At 45.6% G+C, this 19,189-nt stretch overlaps 1 protein-coding gene across 1 annotated transcript in view; it reads right to left on the reverse strand.

Annotated features, from left to right (window-relative positions):
• Nucleotides 1-457: 457 nt before the first annotated feature.
• Dnah2 (dynein axonemal heavy chain 2) overlaps nucleotides 458-19,189 on the reverse strand; it is a 104,066-nt gene continuing 85,334 nt past the window's right edge. The window contains exons 64-86 of the mRNA XM_071603457.1: nucleotides 18,443-18,607; nucleotides 17,798-17,923; nucleotides 17,513-17,661; nucleotides 17,373-17,439; nucleotides 17,099-17,249; nucleotides 16,703-16,851; nucleotides 16,390-16,523; nucleotides 16,099-16,243; nucleotides 15,754-15,953; nucleotides 14,079-14,205; nucleotides 10,512-10,698; nucleotides 10,169-10,317; nucleotides 9,884-10,067; nucleotides 9,496-9,686; nucleotides 3,526-3,717; nucleotides 3,176-3,360; nucleotides 2,705-2,933; nucleotides 2,483-2,634; nucleotides 2,244-2,358; nucleotides 1,241-1,417; nucleotides 1,070-1,144; nucleotides 750-900; nucleotides 458-612 (exon numbers count right to left, since the gene is read on the reverse strand). Of these exons, the coding sequence (XP_071459558.1) occupies nucleotides 458-612; nucleotides 750-900; nucleotides 1,070-1,144; nucleotides 1,241-1,417; nucleotides 2,244-2,358; nucleotides 2,483-2,634; nucleotides 2,705-2,933; nucleotides 3,176-3,360; nucleotides 3,526-3,717; nucleotides 9,496-9,686; nucleotides 9,884-10,067; nucleotides 10,169-10,317; nucleotides 10,512-10,698; nucleotides 14,079-14,205; nucleotides 15,754-15,953; nucleotides 16,099-16,243; nucleotides 16,390-16,523; nucleotides 16,703-16,851; nucleotides 17,099-17,249; nucleotides 17,373-17,439; nucleotides 17,513-17,661; nucleotides 17,798-17,923; nucleotides 18,443-18,607 (3,555 nt within the window). The remainder of the gene's footprint in view (nucleotides 613-749; nucleotides 901-1,069; nucleotides 1,145-1,240; nucleotides 1,418-2,243; nucleotides 2,359-2,482; nucleotides 2,635-2,704; nucleotides 2,934-3,175; nucleotides 3,361-3,525; nucleotides 3,718-9,495; nucleotides 9,687-9,883; nucleotides 10,068-10,168; nucleotides 10,318-10,511; nucleotides 10,699-14,078; nucleotides 14,206-15,753; nucleotides 15,954-16,098; nucleotides 16,244-16,389; nucleotides 16,524-16,702; nucleotides 16,852-17,098; nucleotides 17,250-17,372; nucleotides 17,440-17,512; nucleotides 17,662-17,797; nucleotides 17,924-18,442; nucleotides 18,608-19,189) is intronic.

Genomic DNA, 19,189 nt, shown 5'->3' on the forward strand with positions numbered 1-19,189 from the left:
TTTAGGCTCCACCGCTCTGCTCATTGGTTCAAAGCCACTCCTCCTTTCCTCTCCAGGCCTCCCCACTTCCTTTGCTCCTTTCCCCTTACAGTAGGAGCTCACAAGTCATCCCTGTCTTGGGCTGCGGGTATAGCTCAGTAGGTAGAGTACTTGCCTCGCAAGCACGAGGTCCTGTATTCAATCCCCAGCACCACACACACATAGTAACTCCTGTCTGCTTTAGAACCCCGGAATAAGGCCGGCCTTACTCCCTAAATCACCAGCATTCCATTAAGACACTTAGGGCTTGTGCTGTTTTACTGCACATAGCTCCAATACAACTCATCCTCCTTCCTTTATGGCTAGAATGAGTAGTTATCTCCAGGGCCCCATAACACGCCAGATTCAGCCAAAGCCAATGATCTTGGCTTCCAGAGTCCCCAACCCACTCTCAAGCCAGGAAGAAAAGGAAGCCGCCTCAGTTGTCCAGGCTCATGAGTAGAGCAGTTCCCCTCTTAATCCAGTGATCAGATGTCATAGCCCCAGACCTTAGGTCGATGCCAATAACAAAGGAGGCTCTGTCAGCACTGCCTGCCCGATTGGGATAGTAATAGCACGGACAAGAATACATGCCTGAGGAAAAAAAAAAAAAAAAAGGAAAAGCAATCAGATCCCTGAAGCCCCTGGAAGAGAAACTGAGGACTGGAGCCGGGGATGGATTAGGGTCCAGACAAGGAATGGGGTAGGCAGGCCTCAGGAAGCTGTCCCACCCTTGGCACTCTTCTTTCGGCTCTCTGCAGGTCGGAAGTGGATCGTAGGCATAAGACAGACCAGCTGCATGGGCTCTGCTTCCACTAAGCAGGAGTTCTTCCGGTCCCAGCCGGCACCCTCTAGGTATAGGCCCCGAACCCAGACACCATCCTACAGAAAGGTGAGGGTAGGTAGGAGGAAATTTAGACCCTAAGTTGCCAGCACCCTTGACCTAACTCTGTCCTCCCTTCTGTTCTGATGAACTTTTCACTTTTGCTCCCACCACTCTCCTCCACCAAATCCCCTTTTTCTCAGAGCCCAAAGCTTATCCAATTCCCACCTTGGGTGGATACACTAGGTTGCTGTCATCCACTGTGGAAACAATAAATTCCCAGGAGAGACTGTCCACTGAAATCTGAGGGTTGAAGGTGAGAATAAGGGAGGCCCAGAGAGGAGAGTAAATACATATCCCCCAACATCCCTCCCACTTCCCTCTTTCCACATTGCTCACATTGTTTTGGCGAGCTGATGACTGCAGCACAGCAGTTAGGAACCCAGTGGGAAAGGTGAAACTAGAGAGCCAGAAGATCACAGGAGGCCGTGCCCGGCTAGCCCACAGCTCAAACTGTTCCACACGCATGGCCAGGTCCCGGGTCCATGAAGCCAGTGGCTTTTGTGAGGGATATGCCTGGGGGAGGAGGCAGTGCCTGTGCTCATTCATTCCATCATACATTCAGAACTTTATTTGAGCACCTGAGCAGCTATGGGAAGATGATATGGTGTCAGCCCCTGCTCTTCAACCAAAAACTCTCCAAAACAGTTGGGCAACAACTCTCCAAAAGCCAATTCCCAAGAAAGAAACAGAAAATGACAACAATTAATAACAGTGACCTCAATACAGGTTGAGCATCCCTTATCTGAAATGCTTGGGGCCAAAATTGTTCCAGATTTTGGAGAATGTTATTTTTGTTTTTTTTAGAGAGAGAATTTTTAATATTTATTTTTTAGTTCTCCGCGGACACAACATCTTTGTTTGTATATGGTGCTGAGGCTCGAACCCGGGCCACACGCATGCCAGGCGAGCACGCTACCGCTTGAGCCACATCTCCAGCCCCAGGGAATGTTATTTTGGATTGGGGAATATTTGACAGACTTTACCAGCTGAGTATCATTAGTCTGAAAATCCAAAATCAAACTTTTCAAGCATCATATTGGCACTTAAAAAGTTCCAGATTTTTGGAACATTTCAGATTTCTCAATCTGTACTATTAATAAAGTACCTATTGACTATTATGCACAGTACTGGAAATCTCTGAAACATACTTGGAGAGGTTAGTAACTTTCTCTGAGTAAGTTTGTAAGTTAATAAATTGTGCAGAGTCTCACAGTCAGTGAATGGTAGAGCCACAATGCAACCTCAAATTCTGGCCCTCCCTAGAATCAGAAGATGGGGGTGTGGTGAGAGGAGAGCTCATTGGTTAGCACAGGTTTAATCAACAGTAGTATAATCTTGCCTTTCCCCAGAGCGGAGGAACGTGGGCATCAAAAATGCAATTGAAAATCTCTTCCAGGCTTGTTGACATGACGATGAGGCCCTGGATGCCCTTCTCTAGGTCTGTCAGTGAGAACCTAAGCAGGATGAAGTAGGTGAGTATTTGAACTTTGGCTGGGCATGGGAGAGCCATACCCAGCCAGGAGGTGAAGGCCTTTCCCTTCCCCTTCTCCCATTTCACAGAGCCCCTCTCCATATTACAGGATGGTCTCCATGAGTTTGTTGTATCTCTGAATCTCCTGCAGAAGGACCACATTGAGTGGGGAGGGGTCGAGAGCCAGCAGTTTTCGGGTCCCCTCATAGTCAATCATCTCGGGGATCTTTTGTTTCACATCAGTAGCCAACTCAAGGACCTGAGGAAGCATGAGCTCAGCACAGCCTTTCCTCCTCAACACTCCCCGCCAGGGGTCTGCCTGATCCTACCTTCTCTTCCCGGGTCTGGCCACCAGCACTGATGGGTGTGATTTGGGGTTGCAGAGAAAGCAGAGTCTCAAAGAGGGTTCTTGCTTCTGTGATCTGGGAGGCCACATCAGCATTGGGGTGCTGGCCAAAGGCCTCGGGAGGGTCCATGCTAGGTAACAAGCTGATGTATTCCTTGTAAGAGGTGAGAGTTCCATCTTTTGGAATGAAATAAGTCTCTAGGACTGACAACCTGGGGAGCCACAGCATCATTGTCACCATATCACCAGAACTTGGGTTTCTATGCCAGACCAAGACCCCAGTCCCTGTGCATGTCCTGTTTGTCCAGTTCCTGGCTCTTGTTGCCCCTCCCAGACCTACAAACTGGGTCTTCTCTCAATCTCATGCTATCTGCTCAAACACTTCCCCTGCCCCCAATCCTTGCCACTTGGTCCGTGTCCTTTTGTCCCCTGCTCAATGTCACCTTCCCCTTACCGGTAGAATGGAGTTGATAGAGATTGGTCACAGAAATAGTCATTGATGTAGGTTGTAAGCAGGCGCCGGTCCCAGTCATCTGTGACATGTCCACCATAGTTGACACCAGCGATGAGGTACTTCAGTGCATCCCAGGGTGTATCCTCATACTCATCCAGATAGAGACTCAGCAGGTTCTCTGACACCTGTGCATTGTCCCAACCCCAGCCCCACATACAGTTATGACAGGATCTCTCCTAAAGGGGCTTTTAACACAGGCTTTCTGTCAGCCAATATTCCCAAAAGGCTGCCATGGGGCAGGAAATATAAGGAAAGAAGACTGGGATGTGGGACCCCTGGCTAGCACAAACCTCAAAATCAGAGTCATTGAAGCCATAGATAATGTTCCAGCCAAGCTGCAGGAACTTTTTGCGTTCAAGTAATACAGAGTGGAAGAAGCAGAGTGCAAATAGCAACTTCTTATATTTGGCAGGTTTGGTGCAGTGGGAAAACTGTGGTTCCGATACCAGGTGGTAAAGACGTGTCATGTTGGCCTTTAGTCCCTAGGAGCAATGAAATACAGAGGTAAGGTGACATATTTCATGCCTAGTCTGGCCACTAGCACAACCGTGTACAGTTGTGGAGGTTGTTCACTGCACAGAGGCACTGGTTTAAGAGGTGAATGGAGTTTAAAATCTAACCCTTGATCTGCATGCCAACATGTGCACCCATTTACAAAATTAAGTACCTTTTTCTGCCTGATTCACACATGGGCCCTGTATAGGTCAGTGGCTTGTACATTTGATCCTCTACATTTGATACTCGCAGCCATGGTGTTCTCAAGGATAGATCAACCAACTCAATTTGGGAGTGTCAGGAAATATGAACAAAAGCAAAGACAAATACATGCAACTTTGTTATGTTTTGTTTTTGTTTTGTACTTGGGGATTGAACCACCCAGGGGTGCTTTACCACTAGCCACATCCCCAGTCCTTTTCTATTTATTATTTAAGACAGGTTCTCACTAAGTTGCTAAGGATGGCTTCAAACTTGTGATGCTCCTGCATCAGGGTCCTGAGTCACTGAGGTTACAGGTGTGTCCCACCACATCCAGTTCAACTGTTTATTGTTGTTGTTGGTGGTGGTGATGGTTTTTGTTTTGCTTTGCTTTTCAGTGATGGGGGCTGAAATCAAGTTGTTTTTGTTGTTTTTAGTGGTTCCCAGGGCCTTGTGCATTCAAGGCAAGCACTCTACCAACTGAGCTATATCCCCAGCCCTAAAATCAAGATCTTGCATATGCCAGGCAAGCACATTACCCCAGAGCTACACCCATAATCCCATGTAACTTGCTAATTGACAAAAATGTGCAGAATTAAGTGCAAAGGTTCACTATAGATTTAAAAGGACATTGTATATCATCAGTATGATTAAGGAGGAACATTCTGTGTGATTGGATTTAGCAAGCTCCTTGAATAAGTTAGGAATTGAACTACATCTTACAAATGAGTAGGATATGATTATGATTAGACTTGAGAGGAGGATCTTGGTTCCTTGAAGATAGAAGGAATTAAAGGGAAAAAGGCCCAAAGAAGAAACTAAGTGAGAGGATGAAGTCAAATGCAGATGCATAGGTGGGGAAAGAAGGACCATGTTATGAAGAATGATCATTTGAGCCATTTGGACTTGATTTTCTAGGCATCATGGAGCCACACTCTATCTTGAGTAGGATTTATTTTCCCCTGTGGTACTGGGATTGATTTAACCCAGGAGCACTCTACCATTGAGCTACATCCCAAGCCCTTTTTGAGACAGGTCTTACTAGGTTGCCCAGGCTGGCCTTGAACTTGCTAACCTTCTGCCTTAGCCTCCTGAGTCACTATGATTACAGGCAGACACCACCATCGTACCTAGCTGGATGAGTGATATGTTAAAGAATGGTTTTCTTGGTGCTGGGGATTGAACCCAGGTCCTCATGCATGCTAAGCACATCCCTTTGGCTACATCCCTGTCACTTAAAGAAAACTTATCTATGATCAATAGGATAGAGCAATGAGAAACTTGAAGTGAGAATACTGGATAGCAATAACAAAAATGTGATTTTTAAAAATGCTATTTACAATGTCATCAAAATATGTAAAGTAACTAGAAACAAATCTAATTAAAATATACAAATACTTATGGAGAAAATTACAAAATGTTATTGACATTAAAAAATGGCAAAATATACTATATTCATGGATTAGGTTCACTGTTCTAAAGATGTTAATTTTCCCCAAAATTATTCAATAAATCTTTTTTGGGGGAATTTGACAAGCTAATTCTAAACTTTATATTGGAGAATAAAAGGCTGAGAATACCCTGAAGAACAGTAAGTTTAGAGAATTTGCCTTACCAGTTATTGAGAATCATTATAAATCTATATAGTGAATAAATCTATAAGTATTGATCCCAGGATAAAAAAAAAAAAAAACTTGACCAATGAATAGAAAAAAGGACCCAAAAACCCATACATATATGAAAGCATGATTTAAGGCTGAGCAGTCATTATGGATCAGAAAGATAATTGTGAACTATTCAATAAATGGTACTGGTTATCCATGTGGAAACAAAATAAAATTTCAAGACTGAGGATGTAGCTCAATGGTAGAGCCTATACTTAACATGTGCAAGACCCTGGGTTCAAAGCCTAACACTGAAAAAAGAAGATTGGTGGACACACAGGTATTCTTGAATCATGATCCTTATATCCTGTATATATCTTGTAAATATTTGTGTTAAGCAGATATAAATATGACTTACTTAATATCTAATAAAAACACTAGATAAAAGGAAGTAATCCAAGAATATGCTCTAGAACCATACCTTACACTGGCAACTGGCTGTGCTTGTAGGGACGTGTGTTTGTGTGTGTGTGTTGCTGGGGATTTAACACAGAGCCTTGCACATGCTAGACAAATGCTCTACCATTGAGCTACATGCCCAAGTCCTTTTTGCTTTTTATTTTGAGACAGGGTCTTGCTAAGTTGCCCAGGCTGGCCTTGAGCTTGCAATCCTCCTACCTCAGTCTCTGGAATAGCTGAAATTACAGGCATACAGCACCAAGCCCAGCTTTAGGGACTTTCTTATTTAAAATAAAACTCAGATGAACCTCTGTACCCTTAACTATCTGGACTGCCTTTGTATTTCCTGATGCAAAAATTGGCCTTCTTCAAAGGACAAAATTGGGATATCTGGTCTTAGGATGGATTTAGTGGTGATTGTGGTAGGTAGTGTGTGTTTAGGTGGTGGATTATCAAGGACATTATTGGTTTATTTCACAAGATTGGAATATGTAGAATAGGTTAAATAAAAATATAGTATTGGTGTTAAATTTATTGAAGAAGCTGAGCACATTGCAATTATGTACAACATCCTGTTCTTAGGATTGGATTCTTCACACTGAGATACAGTAAAGTATTTAGTGGTAAAGAATTATGATATATGTAATATACTCTAACATGGTTCAGACAAAAAGTCTGTGTGTGTGCATGTGCTTACATGCATGTGTGCATGGCTGCCCCTGCTGAGAGGTAGAGAGAGAGAGGGAGGGAGGGATTTATCAATGATATAGCAAATGGGGCAAGAAGTTAACAGATGAATCTGTGTAACATAAGTGGGTGTGTCCTTGTACTATTCTTATTCTTACAGTTTTTCTGGAATAACGTGTGACTTTTCTATTTAAAAATATTAAACTGATGAATATCTGTCAGCTCCCAAAAGAAATTCAATTTTACCAAGTAAACCCTGAACTTTCTGCTCTCATTGATGGTTTGGTGGATCATGAGGAAGTCCCGCATCTGCAGCAGAAAAAGCTCTCTTGGACCCAACCAGGACTAAGGACCTGCTCTCCACTGGATCCTCCTCATTGCAGAGCCATTCTGTCTCCCTCTTCTTAGATTCTCCTTCAGACTCATCATTGCCTTTCACTTTTATTAAGCACTCCTAAGCATCACTTCCTCCAAATTTACACACCTCTGCTCATCACAGGATGCACATTTCTCTTAGAAGACCAAAAAAGATTCTAAAATTAATAAAGAAAATAAATGGATTCTTAAAAGAGAAGGAGCTGGGGATGTAGCTCCGTGGCAGAGCTTCTGCTTAACATAACTGAGGCCCTGGGTTTCATCCCCAAAACTGAAAAATGTATGTGTGTTGCAAAATATTCTGTTATGTTGGTGACTAATTTCTGGACTATTTGACCTGATTTTTTTGTTTGTTTGTTTGTGTTTTTTGTACTGCGATTGAACTCATGAGTGCTTTACCACTGAGCTATGTCCCTAGCTCTTTTTATTTTGAGCCAGGTTCTCGTTAAGTTGTTTAGGGCCTCAGAAGTTGCTGAGGCTGAGACTGAGGCTGAGGCAGGAGGATCTCAAGTTCAAGGCCAACCTCAGCAAATGAGCAAGGCCCTAAGCAACTTAGTGAGACCCTGTCTCAAAGTAAAAAATAAGGGTGTAATGATGCATGCTTGTAATCCCAGCAGCTTAGGAGGCTGAGGCAGGAAGATTGTGAGTTCAAAGTCAGCCTCAGCAAAAATGAGGGGCTAAGCAACTCAGTGAGACCCTGTCTCTAAGAAAAATACAAAATGGGGTTGATGTGGCTCAGTGATCAAGAGCCCCTGTCGTCTATCCTTAGTACCCAAATAAATAAATAGGGCTGGGGATTTCACCTAGTAGTATAGCACTGCTGGGTTCAATCACCAGTCCAAAAGGAGAAGGGGCACAGAATACTTTTATTGGCAGAAAAAATAAAGGCAAAATTTTTTTACATATTATTATTATTTTTTAAAATAGTAGTGCCAGTAACAAAAATGGGAAGAGAAGGTAAACGATACTGAAGGAGCTGATATCTTCTGTTTAAGAGTGTGAGGTTTATGGGCCTGGTGTGACAAGAGAAAACGTTTTATAATTGGATGGCAATTCAGATCTAGAACTGAGCTTGGCATTGGAGCCAGAGACAAGAATTAAGAGTTGAAATCACAAAAACGACAACTTCTCCATGAACTTGTGAAAAGAGGAAATATAGAATGAGAGAAGCCAGGAATCAAGGACTATGTCCCGAGATAGGACCACAGGCAAAGAGGAAAAGGAAACAGAAGTAATAAATGATGTGTCAACAGACAGATGGAGAAACAGTAGTGTTGTTGTCAGAGAAGCCAGGGACAGTCAACTGTGTCAACTACCCCAGGGTGGGCAAGGAGGGTTAGAATGATAAATGTGTGAAATGTGTTCAGAGTACTTCTTTGTAGGTAACTGACAAGCAGGTCCCTGTGCTTTTCATATGGTGTGATTTTTGAACTCAAGGAAGAGCAATAAAAAGCTACCAAAATAACTTACTAGGGGTTATGTGGGTGGGGTGTAATGACATGAGCAGATTTTAAAAGATAAGTATCATTGCATTTCAATGGTGAGCTTGTAATATTGGAGATAGAACTTTTTAGAGCATTAGAAGGAAGGAGATCGAGACTAGGAGTCCAGGAAGTGTGACTTTAGGAAGGCAATGTAAGGAAATGTTGGGAAACAGGAAGTTTCTGCAATTTGAAGCAATGAATTGGGCTGGGCATGGTGGCTTACTCCTGCAATTCCAGAACTCAGGAAGATCACAATCACAAGTTTGCCTTGGTAAATTAGCGAGATCCTGTCTCAAAATAAACAATAAATAAAAAGGAACCCCTGGTACAATCTCTATCACCCCCCGCCACACACACACACACACACACACACACACACACACACACACAAAGAAACTATGCTGGGCACAGACACCCATGCCGGTAATCCCAGCTACTTGGGAGGCTGAGGCAGGAGGACCAACTTGGGCAACTTAGGGAGACCCTGTCTCAAAATATAAAAGAGAGGGAGGGCTGGGAGTATAACTTAGTGGTAAATGCCTCTGAGTTCAATCCCCAGTACCCCACTCCCCACAAAAAGAATTTGGGAGCACAACTACCCATATTCTGACTCTGGAATACTCACTCACATTTTCCTATGCTTCAGTTTCCTATCTGTAAATTGGGGGTGACAGTTCTTACATGATGTTGTATGTGTATATGTGTATTAAATGAGTTAACAAATGAAAAGAATTTAGAAAACTGCTTGGCACATAATAATCACTCAAGAAATGTTAGATGTTACTATTATGTTCTAGGAGTTTGGCACAAAGAAGAGAGACTCAATGTTTTTAGAGGACAATAAAATCAAACAAAGTTATGTTGTTATTATAGTTAAGACCTCTCTCTGATGCCATCAAGAGGAAATGCAGACCAGATGACTCTGTTGATGCCAGTCCTCGATAGCCACCCATACCTTTGGTGGCTCTGTGGTCATCTTGATGCTGGCCTGCAGGATTGAGATAGGGAAATCTGGGTGGGGACTAGAGCTGAGCCAGAGACGGAAGGAAGGGTGAGGGTCCTCCACCTGCAGCTGTTCCACCAGTTTGTCCAGATTAGGCATCCAAGACAATGACAGGTGGCAGTTTGCCAGGAACACCCAATGTCCTGTAAGGAGATGCTGGTGTCAGAGGGAAACATTCCTTATTCTTTCCACCTGGTGGCAGTGGGGGTGGTGTCCAATACTCAAGTCTGCCACTCCTGGGGCCTTCTGGAAAAGTGGGAGCTATTAGAGTCATAGTACTATGATTGGAGTCAGAGGACCAGGGCTGAGTATGAGTGTGAAAGAAGGCATGGACACTGACCCTGAATCACACCATCTCGGAGGAGCCGAGCAGCAATAGGGGCCTGGCCCTGGCCCAGAGATAAGGCATGGAAGCGCTGGGCCATGCCTGTGTGCTCTGCCAGCTGGAGCAGGGCACTCGTGGGGTCCACTCCCGGGGACAGGATAAAGACCAGTGGGGATCGCGGAGTTGAATCTTCCATCACCTAGAAGCACAAGGATAGCCTCAGGCAGAAAGCCCCAGAGCTGAGGCAAGACAGCGAGCTTGAGGAGACCACAACAGAGCACAGGAGGCAGAGCCACTGACCAACTTCATGTTTAGCACAGGTGGCTCAATGAAGCGGGAGCCAAGATTGGAGACGATGAAAGAAGTGACACAGAATGCCACCCGGTCCTGGCGCAGGGAGCGAACAATCAGCATGCGTTGCATCTCATTGCAGGCATTTTCCCATTCACCTGGGGATGAGGAAAATAAATGCAGAGGGAGAGAGTCTGAAAGGACCCAGAATGGAAACAAAGAGGCACCTGTGGGGAGAGCAGCCAGTGGAGGGGAGCTGGGGAGAGGGAGGAAGAATAAAGGGAAGGGCAAACAAAGGCTGAATGGAGGGAAGGAGAATGGCAAGCAGGGGGAGGTTCTGAGGCCTGGGTACCTGGCAGCATGGCTTTCTCTGGGGTAGCACTGGTGTACCACAGGTGCCAGTCCCGAGGATACTGCTCAAAGGAATTAATGAGTCCATGGAAGTTGGTCAGTTTATCCAGCTCTGTAATGTTGTCCCAGTAGGCATCCGCGAGCCAGCTCGTACATGGGTTATCCATTTGACCCTCCCGATCCAGGACCTTGAAGGGAAGGAGAGAGGCAGAAGAGATTGATGAGAACTCCTCAAAAGAATAGTTATTGATTTAGAATGTTCCTAGACAAAGAAATGATAAATGTTTGAAGGGATGCCTATGCCAATTACCCTGATCTGATCTTTACATACTATATATGCATATTGAAGTATCACAATGTACCCCATAAATATGTACAACACCGCCAAATCAAAACTACACTGAGATTTCATCTCACATCAGTCAGAATGACAGCAATCAAGCATACAAATAATAAATACTAGACAGATGTAGAGAAAAAGGAACACTTTTATACTATTGGTGGGACTGTAAGTTACTACAACCCCTATGGAAATCAGTATGGAGGCTCCTCGAGAGACTAGGCATGGGACCACCATATGACCCAGTTTTTCCATGTTTCAATATTTACCCTGAAGAATTAAAGTCATCATATTGTAGTGATACATGCATACCCATGTTTATAGAAGCACAATTCACAATAACCAAACAATGGAACTAGCCTACATGTCCACCAACAGATGAATGGATAAAGAAAATGTGGTATATATACACAGTGGAATTTTATTCAGCCATAAATAAAAATGAAATTATGTTGCAGAAAAATGGATGGAACCAGAGACCATCAGGTTAAAAAACAAAATAAGTCAAACTCAGAAGGTCAAGGATTGTATGTTTTCTCTCATATGCAGAAGCTAGAAAGGAAAAGGGAAAAAGAAAGGTGGGAGTGGATCTCATAAAAATCAAATGGAGATCAGTAGAGGAAATGGACCAACTGGTGGGAGGTGGAAAGGGTATAGAAAGTACTGGGGAGTGATATTGGCCAAATTACATTGTTATATTGTATGCATGTACAAATATGTAACAACAAATCTCATTATGCACAACTATAATGCATCAATAAAAATGTAGAAAAATGTGCAATTGCTGTCTATCAAAAATCACGTGTATTTTGAAGTTAACTATTCTCTCCCATTTCTCTTTTTTTTTTCTTCCTTTTTCTTCCCTCCCCTCCATCACCCTTTCCTCCTCCTCCTCTTCTTCTCCTTCTTCTCCGCCTTCTTTGTAAGAAAGCCAAAACTGGTCTTGCATGAAATAGAGTGAAAGAGGAGATGAATCCAAGATGGATGGGAATTCTCCTTTATCCAGGAATAAATACAGGAATAAATGCAGGACCAGCTGCAGTTAGGACTCACTACTGTCAGCTATCACAATTGAACTCTAAGAAGCTGGTGCCCTCTGGTGGTTTGATGGCCAAACTTTATTATTATTTTTTTTTTCTGTTATAAAAGGCTTTATTTTATCTTATTTTTTTATTATTAGTTGTTCAAAACATTACATAGCTCTTGACATATCATATTTCATACATTTGATTCAAGTGGGTTATGAACGGCCAAACTTTATTAAACTTATTAAGGTGGGTTTTTTTTTTTTTTTTTGCGCCTTTTGGTGGTGCTGGCTATTGAACCCAGGGCCTTGTGGGTGTGAGGCAAGCATTCTACCAACTGAGCTCTATCCCCAGCCCTCAACCTTATTAACCTTAATTGGAGCCTTACTCTACTGAGAAGCACAAACTGTTTCACAGTTCATTCACACATTCATTCATTTTACCAATTGTTTTTTGGTGGTGCTGGGGACTGAACCCAGGCCCTTGTGCATTCGGGGAAAACACTCTACCAACTGAGCTACATCCCCAACCTCTCTTTTTACCAATTTTTTTTTTTTTTTTTTTTTTTGAGATGGAGTCTCGCTATGTTGCCCAGGTTGGCCTCAAACTCCTGCATTCAAGTGATCCTCCTGCCTCAGCTTCCTAAGTAGCTGGGACTACCACGGTGCCCAATTTTTTAATACATATTTATTGTTATATGTGTTTTAAGCAGCTGGCATATGTCACTGAACAAATCTGATGTATATCTATGCCCTTGAGGAGGTTATTTTCCAACATGGGATTAGGAACCCATGGGCAGGTTACAAACCAAGAATGTAACAAGAAAGTGAATTATCTAGTATATTAAAGATGGCAGTGCCAAGAAGAAACAGAATAAGCTGAGGGGGTAAAGGAGATTGGAAGTGCTAAGAGGTAGTGTGAAGTATTAAATAAGAAGATCAGAAGCTGGGGATGGTGGCGCCCTTATCCCCAGCCTTGGTCACCCATGCTGAGACGTGCCCTCTGCTCGACTCACCACACCCCCACGTCTGGAATACCAGCAGCCTGGGAGACTGAGGCAGGAAGATCATGAGTTCAAAGCCAGCCTCAGCAACTTAGCGAGGCATTTAGCAACTCAGTGAGAACCTGTCCTTAAATAAAATACAAAAAAGGGATGGGGACGTGGCTCAGCGGTTAAGCGCTCCCTGGATTCAATCCCTGGTACCAAAAAACAAAAAGAAGATCAGGGCTGGGTTTGGGTTCAATCCCCAGAACAAGGGGTGGGGGTGGGGGGGCGGGGAGAGATGAGAGAAGAGATTAAAGAGAGAGAGAACTCACACAAGTGCAAAGGCCTCCTTGAGGTAAGGCTTGTAAGAGAGGGCCAAGTGAATACCTGGAGGAATAGTTTCCCAGCACAGAGGGCACAGCCAGGGCACAGATATGACAGAGCTATAGAGGAGGGCAAGGCAGCCTGTGCATCTGGAGTGAGGGGCTGGACAGTGGGAGACATCAGTGATGGGGAATCCTCTCCAGTGGTGCCCACCTTAAAAGGCCCTCTGGAGTTACTGATTTGAGAGCTTAGTAGAGGGTGCTGGAAGGCTGTGGCTAGAATCCAATTGAGAGATAAAGGGAAGGCGGCCAAAGAAATGAACTGCTATCCTAGAGGGAGGGAAAGGCAGCAGGGTTGTCTGGTAGCTTTAAATGTCCATGTGAAGCTCATGATCATGGATTTAAAGAGAATCTAGTCAGTGTGGATGTGCTTTTCTCCAGTCATGCTCAGCTGCCTCAGCTACACAGGATCAGAGAGGGAAGAGGAGCTAGATCTAGCAGAGTGGTGGTTTTGCCAAGTATATACAAGACAAAAGACAGAGGAACAAAGGGTGGAAATGACTGCAAGGGACAGACTGTGATAGTGACCATGGAATTAAGACTGGGAAAGGAGTGGACAGAGAGGCAGCAAAACAGTGGCAAGATCACAGGAAGAGGTGGGTCATAGGTGAGAGGTGCCCCAAGGCCCAGCCTGTACTATGTGTCAGAGGGGGGCATGACAAGTCACCTCCACAGTCCCAGGGAACTCACTGGGCACCTGTTCCAGGCATGGTTTTTCTCAGCTCACATGCTAAAGGCTTGGGCCTGACCCCCTGGGTTCAGAGTCCTCATCACACCTGCCCTCATCCCCAACCTTGGTCAACCCATGTTGAGATGTGCCCTCTGCTCGACTCACCACACCCCCACGCAGAAAGAAGTTGTACTCGTCCATATTGAGCTTGCCAGAAGTCTCCAGAATTTTGGCACACATGTGAAAACTGAATAATAGCTTGTGGTGCTCAAAAAGGGTGCGGCAGGTGTACCTGGAAGAAGGGGACAGGGAGGATGGAATGAGTAGGGCAAAGTGGAGATAGGATGTCCAACACAAATGCTCACTGAATAAAGATCCTAGGAACACAGAGCCTTACGCAGAAGAAAGGCCTTAGAACTTAAACTGAACCTCCTGGCAACAGCCAGGCACTATGGGCCTTGAGAGATGGCGTGATTTTCCCAAAGTTCACTGGTAATTAGGCACTCAGTTCTTATTAAGAAACAAAATATTGAGCCCCCCCACCCCTCGCCACTGTCCTGCCAGGCACTCTGCTAAGTCTTAAAGACAAAGATGAGTCAGCCTCTGTTTCTGTCCTTGTGGGGGTTATGGAAGAGTCAGGAGGCCACCTGTTCTGACACAGAGACACAGGAGCCATTTGTTAGGAAGGTGTGCAGAGCACTATAAAGAGGTGGCAGGAGTGTTAAGGGAATGCAGGATGGGGACGCCCAGCCTTATCTGGCGGATACAGGGGGAGCAGCAGGTTGACTGGGTGGTGAGAGAAGCAGAGAGGTGAGCACTCCCAGGAGAGCTCAGAGAGCATAGGCAAAAGCCAATGGGTGAGAAGAGCATGGGGCAGGGGCAGGGGCAGGGGCAGGGGCAGGGGCTGGAACAGGCAGTGGTGCCAGGACAGTTGGTGTGAGCCGGGGAAGAAGGAGGCCGAGGCAGGTGGAGGCCAGGCCACAGAGGGTTTGTGGGCCACCGGAGATGAGACAATCACCAAAGGAGTGACAGGGTCAGATTTGTGTGTTTGAAAGGCTCACACTGGCAGCTCTGAGAGGACACATGGAGAGGGACAAATTGAAAGGCAGGATGACCTATTAGGGGACTGTTGTGCAATTAAGAAAGGAAGATAATGAAGACCTGCATCAAGGTCCAGCCATCTCCCCAGCAGTCACTGGGGAGAATGAGGTGGGTCAGGGGAGTGGTTTGCAGAAATATTCATGAACAGAACTGGGTGACTGATTTGAGAGGGAAGAGTCAAGGACAACTCCGCGTTTCTAATTTGAATGACTGGGTGGTGGGCATTGGTGTCATTCAAAGATGAGGACTCTGGTGGAAGAGGAAAGATTTTGAGTCTGATCTGAAACAAGTTGAACTTGAGGGGTCTGTAGAATGTGCAGGTAGAGAATTCAAGTACTTTACTGCTCAAAATGTGATCAACTGACCAGAAACAACAGCTCCTCTAGGAGTTTGATAGGGATGCAGAATCTCAGGCCCTGTCACAGATCTCCTGAATCCCAATTTGTATTTTAACAAGACCCCTGGTGCCTTATGTGTGCTTAGCATTAGAGAAGTGCTGGTATAGTAGACAGATGTATATCCATATCCAAAGTGCAATGGGGACATAAGGGTATTAAACTGAGAACAAGCAACCCATAGATGATTCTAATGGATGAGCTTCCCAGGAAAAGTGTAAGGAGAAAACAGTGGACCAAGGAAGGTGGCCTGGGAAAGTACTCTGCTAGAAATAGCCCGAGGAGAAGAATTAGAGGCAGTCACTTGGCCTCCTGCCTGGCTCATGTGGGGCAGACCGTCAGACCTGTAGACAGCGTAGGTGTGGTAATCATTCAGGTAGTCAATGCGGTCCTCCAGCTTAGTGCTTCGATGGCTCTTGTCAATGCTGAGGATAAAGAGGCTGATGTAGGCATCCAATGAGAACTGGTACATGGGGTCGATGCGTCCCATGTCATTGAGCACAAAGAACAGCACTGACGCCCGCTGAGCACACGGGCGGTAAGCCTGCATCAGGAAGGACAGAGTCAGAGTCGCAGAAGGGCAGGGCATGCAGCAGAGGCTCAGAGAAGGAAAAAGGGCCTTTAGTCAACATCATCAGAGTTGCTTCTTGGTGGCTAACCAGGGGCAGCTGCAGGGTGCTGGAGCCTACCTCGCGGGCCATGTCAATGTTGATCTCCGTGGTCTCACTGGTCTCCAGCTGCTCTGTCACCTCAGTAGCAGTTATCTTGGATGTCTGCAGGGTGTTCACCAGCTGCACATCATCTAGCAGGGAGCCTGTAGCCTCATTCAACAACCTAGGGGAAGCCAGGGGGCACATGGATTGAGGGGTTTGGGTACTGAGCTGGAGAGAAGGGGATCATCCGGCCTCTGGGATGCTAGCTTTGCAGGACCAGCTGGCTACAGACCAATGGGACGGTGGGCAGGAGGGGCAAGATCTCACCGGAGGATCTCATCCTCCAGCTCCTTGAGCTTCCTCTTGCCAGCAGCGATATTGATAACCAGGGAATCTTTCTGCTCCTCCAGTTCAGGCCGCTCCTTCCGAACCACGATGCCCAGCAGTTGGGCCTCCAGTCCCTGGGAGTAGCAGCACTCATGGTGAGGGTCTCACTCCTTTCTTCCCTTTATGCCTCCCAAGACCCTCATCCTCAGTTGCCAGACTCAAGCATAGCCTTTTACTCTGAGCTTCTTCCAGCCAAACTCTACAGCCCTTCCCGCTTCATCCTAGATCAGTCTGGGCATCAGCCCTTATCCACCTGTTCTTTAACAGCGAAGTTGACAATGGTGGTCTTGGCTGAGGTCTCTGGGCTATAGTGGGGATTGGAGAGCTTGGTGGTGATGTAGAAACGGAAATTGGGATTGTATTCCACCTCCTTGTCACCAATGCGCATCAGCAGCCGACCACCTGCAATCACAAAATGGGTCAAGGACAAGAGTCCTACATGACCAGGTATGAGCTGATCCATTTTCCAATAACATCTGGGGTAGTGGTTCAGCCTGATTTAAAAGCCCAGTCCAAGCCTGTCTGTACGAAGGAACAAGTAAGTAGAAGACACAGCCAAGGAGCCACCCTTTCCTCCCCAGTGTCCCACTTGGCTGCTCTCTAGGACTTGTCCCACAACCTAAGCCCACAGTTAAGTCTGGGATCTGACCAATTCGAGTTACAGATTTGTTGAGCACAGGGTTGAGTGTGGGGTCCAGATACTCCTGCACATTCTGAAGTAGCACTGGCTGTCCAAACTGGATGGCCTTTTCTAGGACTCGAAGGTAATCACTCATCTGCATGTCAATGACACTCAGGCCCTAAAAGCAAAGGGGAAAGATGGAATGAACATTGAGGGATACCACGTCCCAGGACAGGACCTCAGAAAGAGGCCTGTGAGGGGATTCTATTGGGGTGACCCAATTAGCCCCCCAGTTTTATACCTGGTTTCCCTCCATGTTCTTAATCCATTTCAGGGCCTGGGCCTGAGGATCGATCATGAGGGCCCACCTGAAGGAGGAAGTGTCATTTAGGAGATAGGCTCTGTCCCTCCTCTGCTTCTCACTCCTTACGACATCCTTACCTGTTGCCACGGGTAACAATGATACCATTCTCAGTGGAGAAGGAATCTGAGGGCAACCCCTGGATGTTCCAGTCCCGAACTTTGGTAGGATTGGTCAGGAAGTTCTCAATGGCAAAGTTAGGTGAGCAAGGAACCTGAAGCTCCCAGATCTGGGGAGAGAAGGATCCCAAACTTCAGCTTGAGTCCAGCAGTATCCCTATACCTCTTAATATTCCCAGAGGTCCTGCTCCCAGAGCCACCCTAAGAGCTCATTTATCTTCCATACCTAGACCCCACCTATCTCACCTTCTTCATCCAGATTTGGTTGACAATCTCATCCCTGTAGTTAGTCAAGAAGGGTCCCATATAGGACAGGAAGGCAGCTGCCAGGAGACAGTCTCCCACCAGGTATCCCAGGTTCTCCTCCAGGCCCTGGCAGACAGTAGGGAGGTAGGTATAAACCGTCTGGGCCCCAGGCCTTTGGGAGACACTTGGAATGCTTTTGAAGGCACTTCCCCCTGGACCCCATCTAGATCAAAGAGACTCTTTCCTTCCCTTAAACTTTTGTGCTCTGAAGATCTCTAGCCTGATTGTAATCACTTTGGTGTTTCCCACCTCTGACAGCCATGTTTAGGCTCTGGTGATAACAACAGAGAGGTAGAGACAAGAGGGCATATATCTGTGGTCTGTCAGGTCAACAGGCTGTTCTTCTGTGTGCTTTCAGCCCTGTCCAAACACTGAAGCAGACCCCCAAAGGTATAAACACCTTTCCTTCCATATTTTCCCCACAAGTGAGGAGAGGGAGGGGAGGACTCCCACCCGCCTATTCTTGGATTTCTCTACACCCAGGTGTCCTTGTTTTCCCTAACTGTCCCTCAGAGGTAAGGGGATGGATCTCTAGGAATGGGCAGGATGAGCAGAAGGGGAGCCTGGTGCTGTGACCCATCTCACCTTCGCTGTCTCCTCCCATCGGGCCTTTTCACCAGCCAACCCAGACACCAACATCCCGGCCCGCTCCAGCTTGAGCTCCATCTCTTCAGACTTCTTGCGAAGCTCCTCCTTCTGTGCCAGCTTTTCATCGTACTGCTTCTTTAGCATCTCCAGCTTCTCCGCCACCTTGGAGGAATTAGAGAACAGAGCATGGAGTGCTGGGGCTCAAGGCCAGATGGTTCTAGTTCAAATCATGTCTGCCACTTGGTAGCCATCTGACCTTGGGTGAAGTACTCTCTTTGAATCTCAGTTTCCCACATATGGACAATAAGAATAATAACTACCCTATAGGACTGATGTGAGGAGTAAGTTGAAATACAATAGTTTCCTTTCCCTTCTGTCCACCGCCCTGTCCTAGAGCCCAGAAACTACTTGGCAATAAAACTCAAGGCTGGGTATGGGACAGAGACCTTCTTGAAGCATGATAAAACACAGAAGAAACTGGAGATATGCTCAGTGGTAAAGTGCTTGCCTAGCATGCACCAGGCCCTGAGATCCATCTCCAGTACTGCAAAATAAAAATAAACCACATGGTATATACAGAGATACGAAAAATTGTGCTCTATATGTATAATAAGGATTGTAATGCATTCCACTGTTGTTGTGTATTTAAAAAAAACAATAAAATCAATAGAAAAAAATTCAAAAAATAAAATAAGCATAATAATTTTTTCCTCTGAATTATAATTGTAAAGATTTAAAATAATA

The sequence above is a fragment of the Marmota flaviventris genome, chromosome 17, assembly GCF_047511675.1.
Source record: "Marmota flaviventris isolate mMarFla1 chromosome 17, mMarFla1.hap1, whole genome shotgun sequence".
NCBI classification, from domain to species: Eukaryota; Metazoa; Chordata; class Mammalia; order Rodentia; family Sciuridae; genus Marmota; species Marmota flaviventris.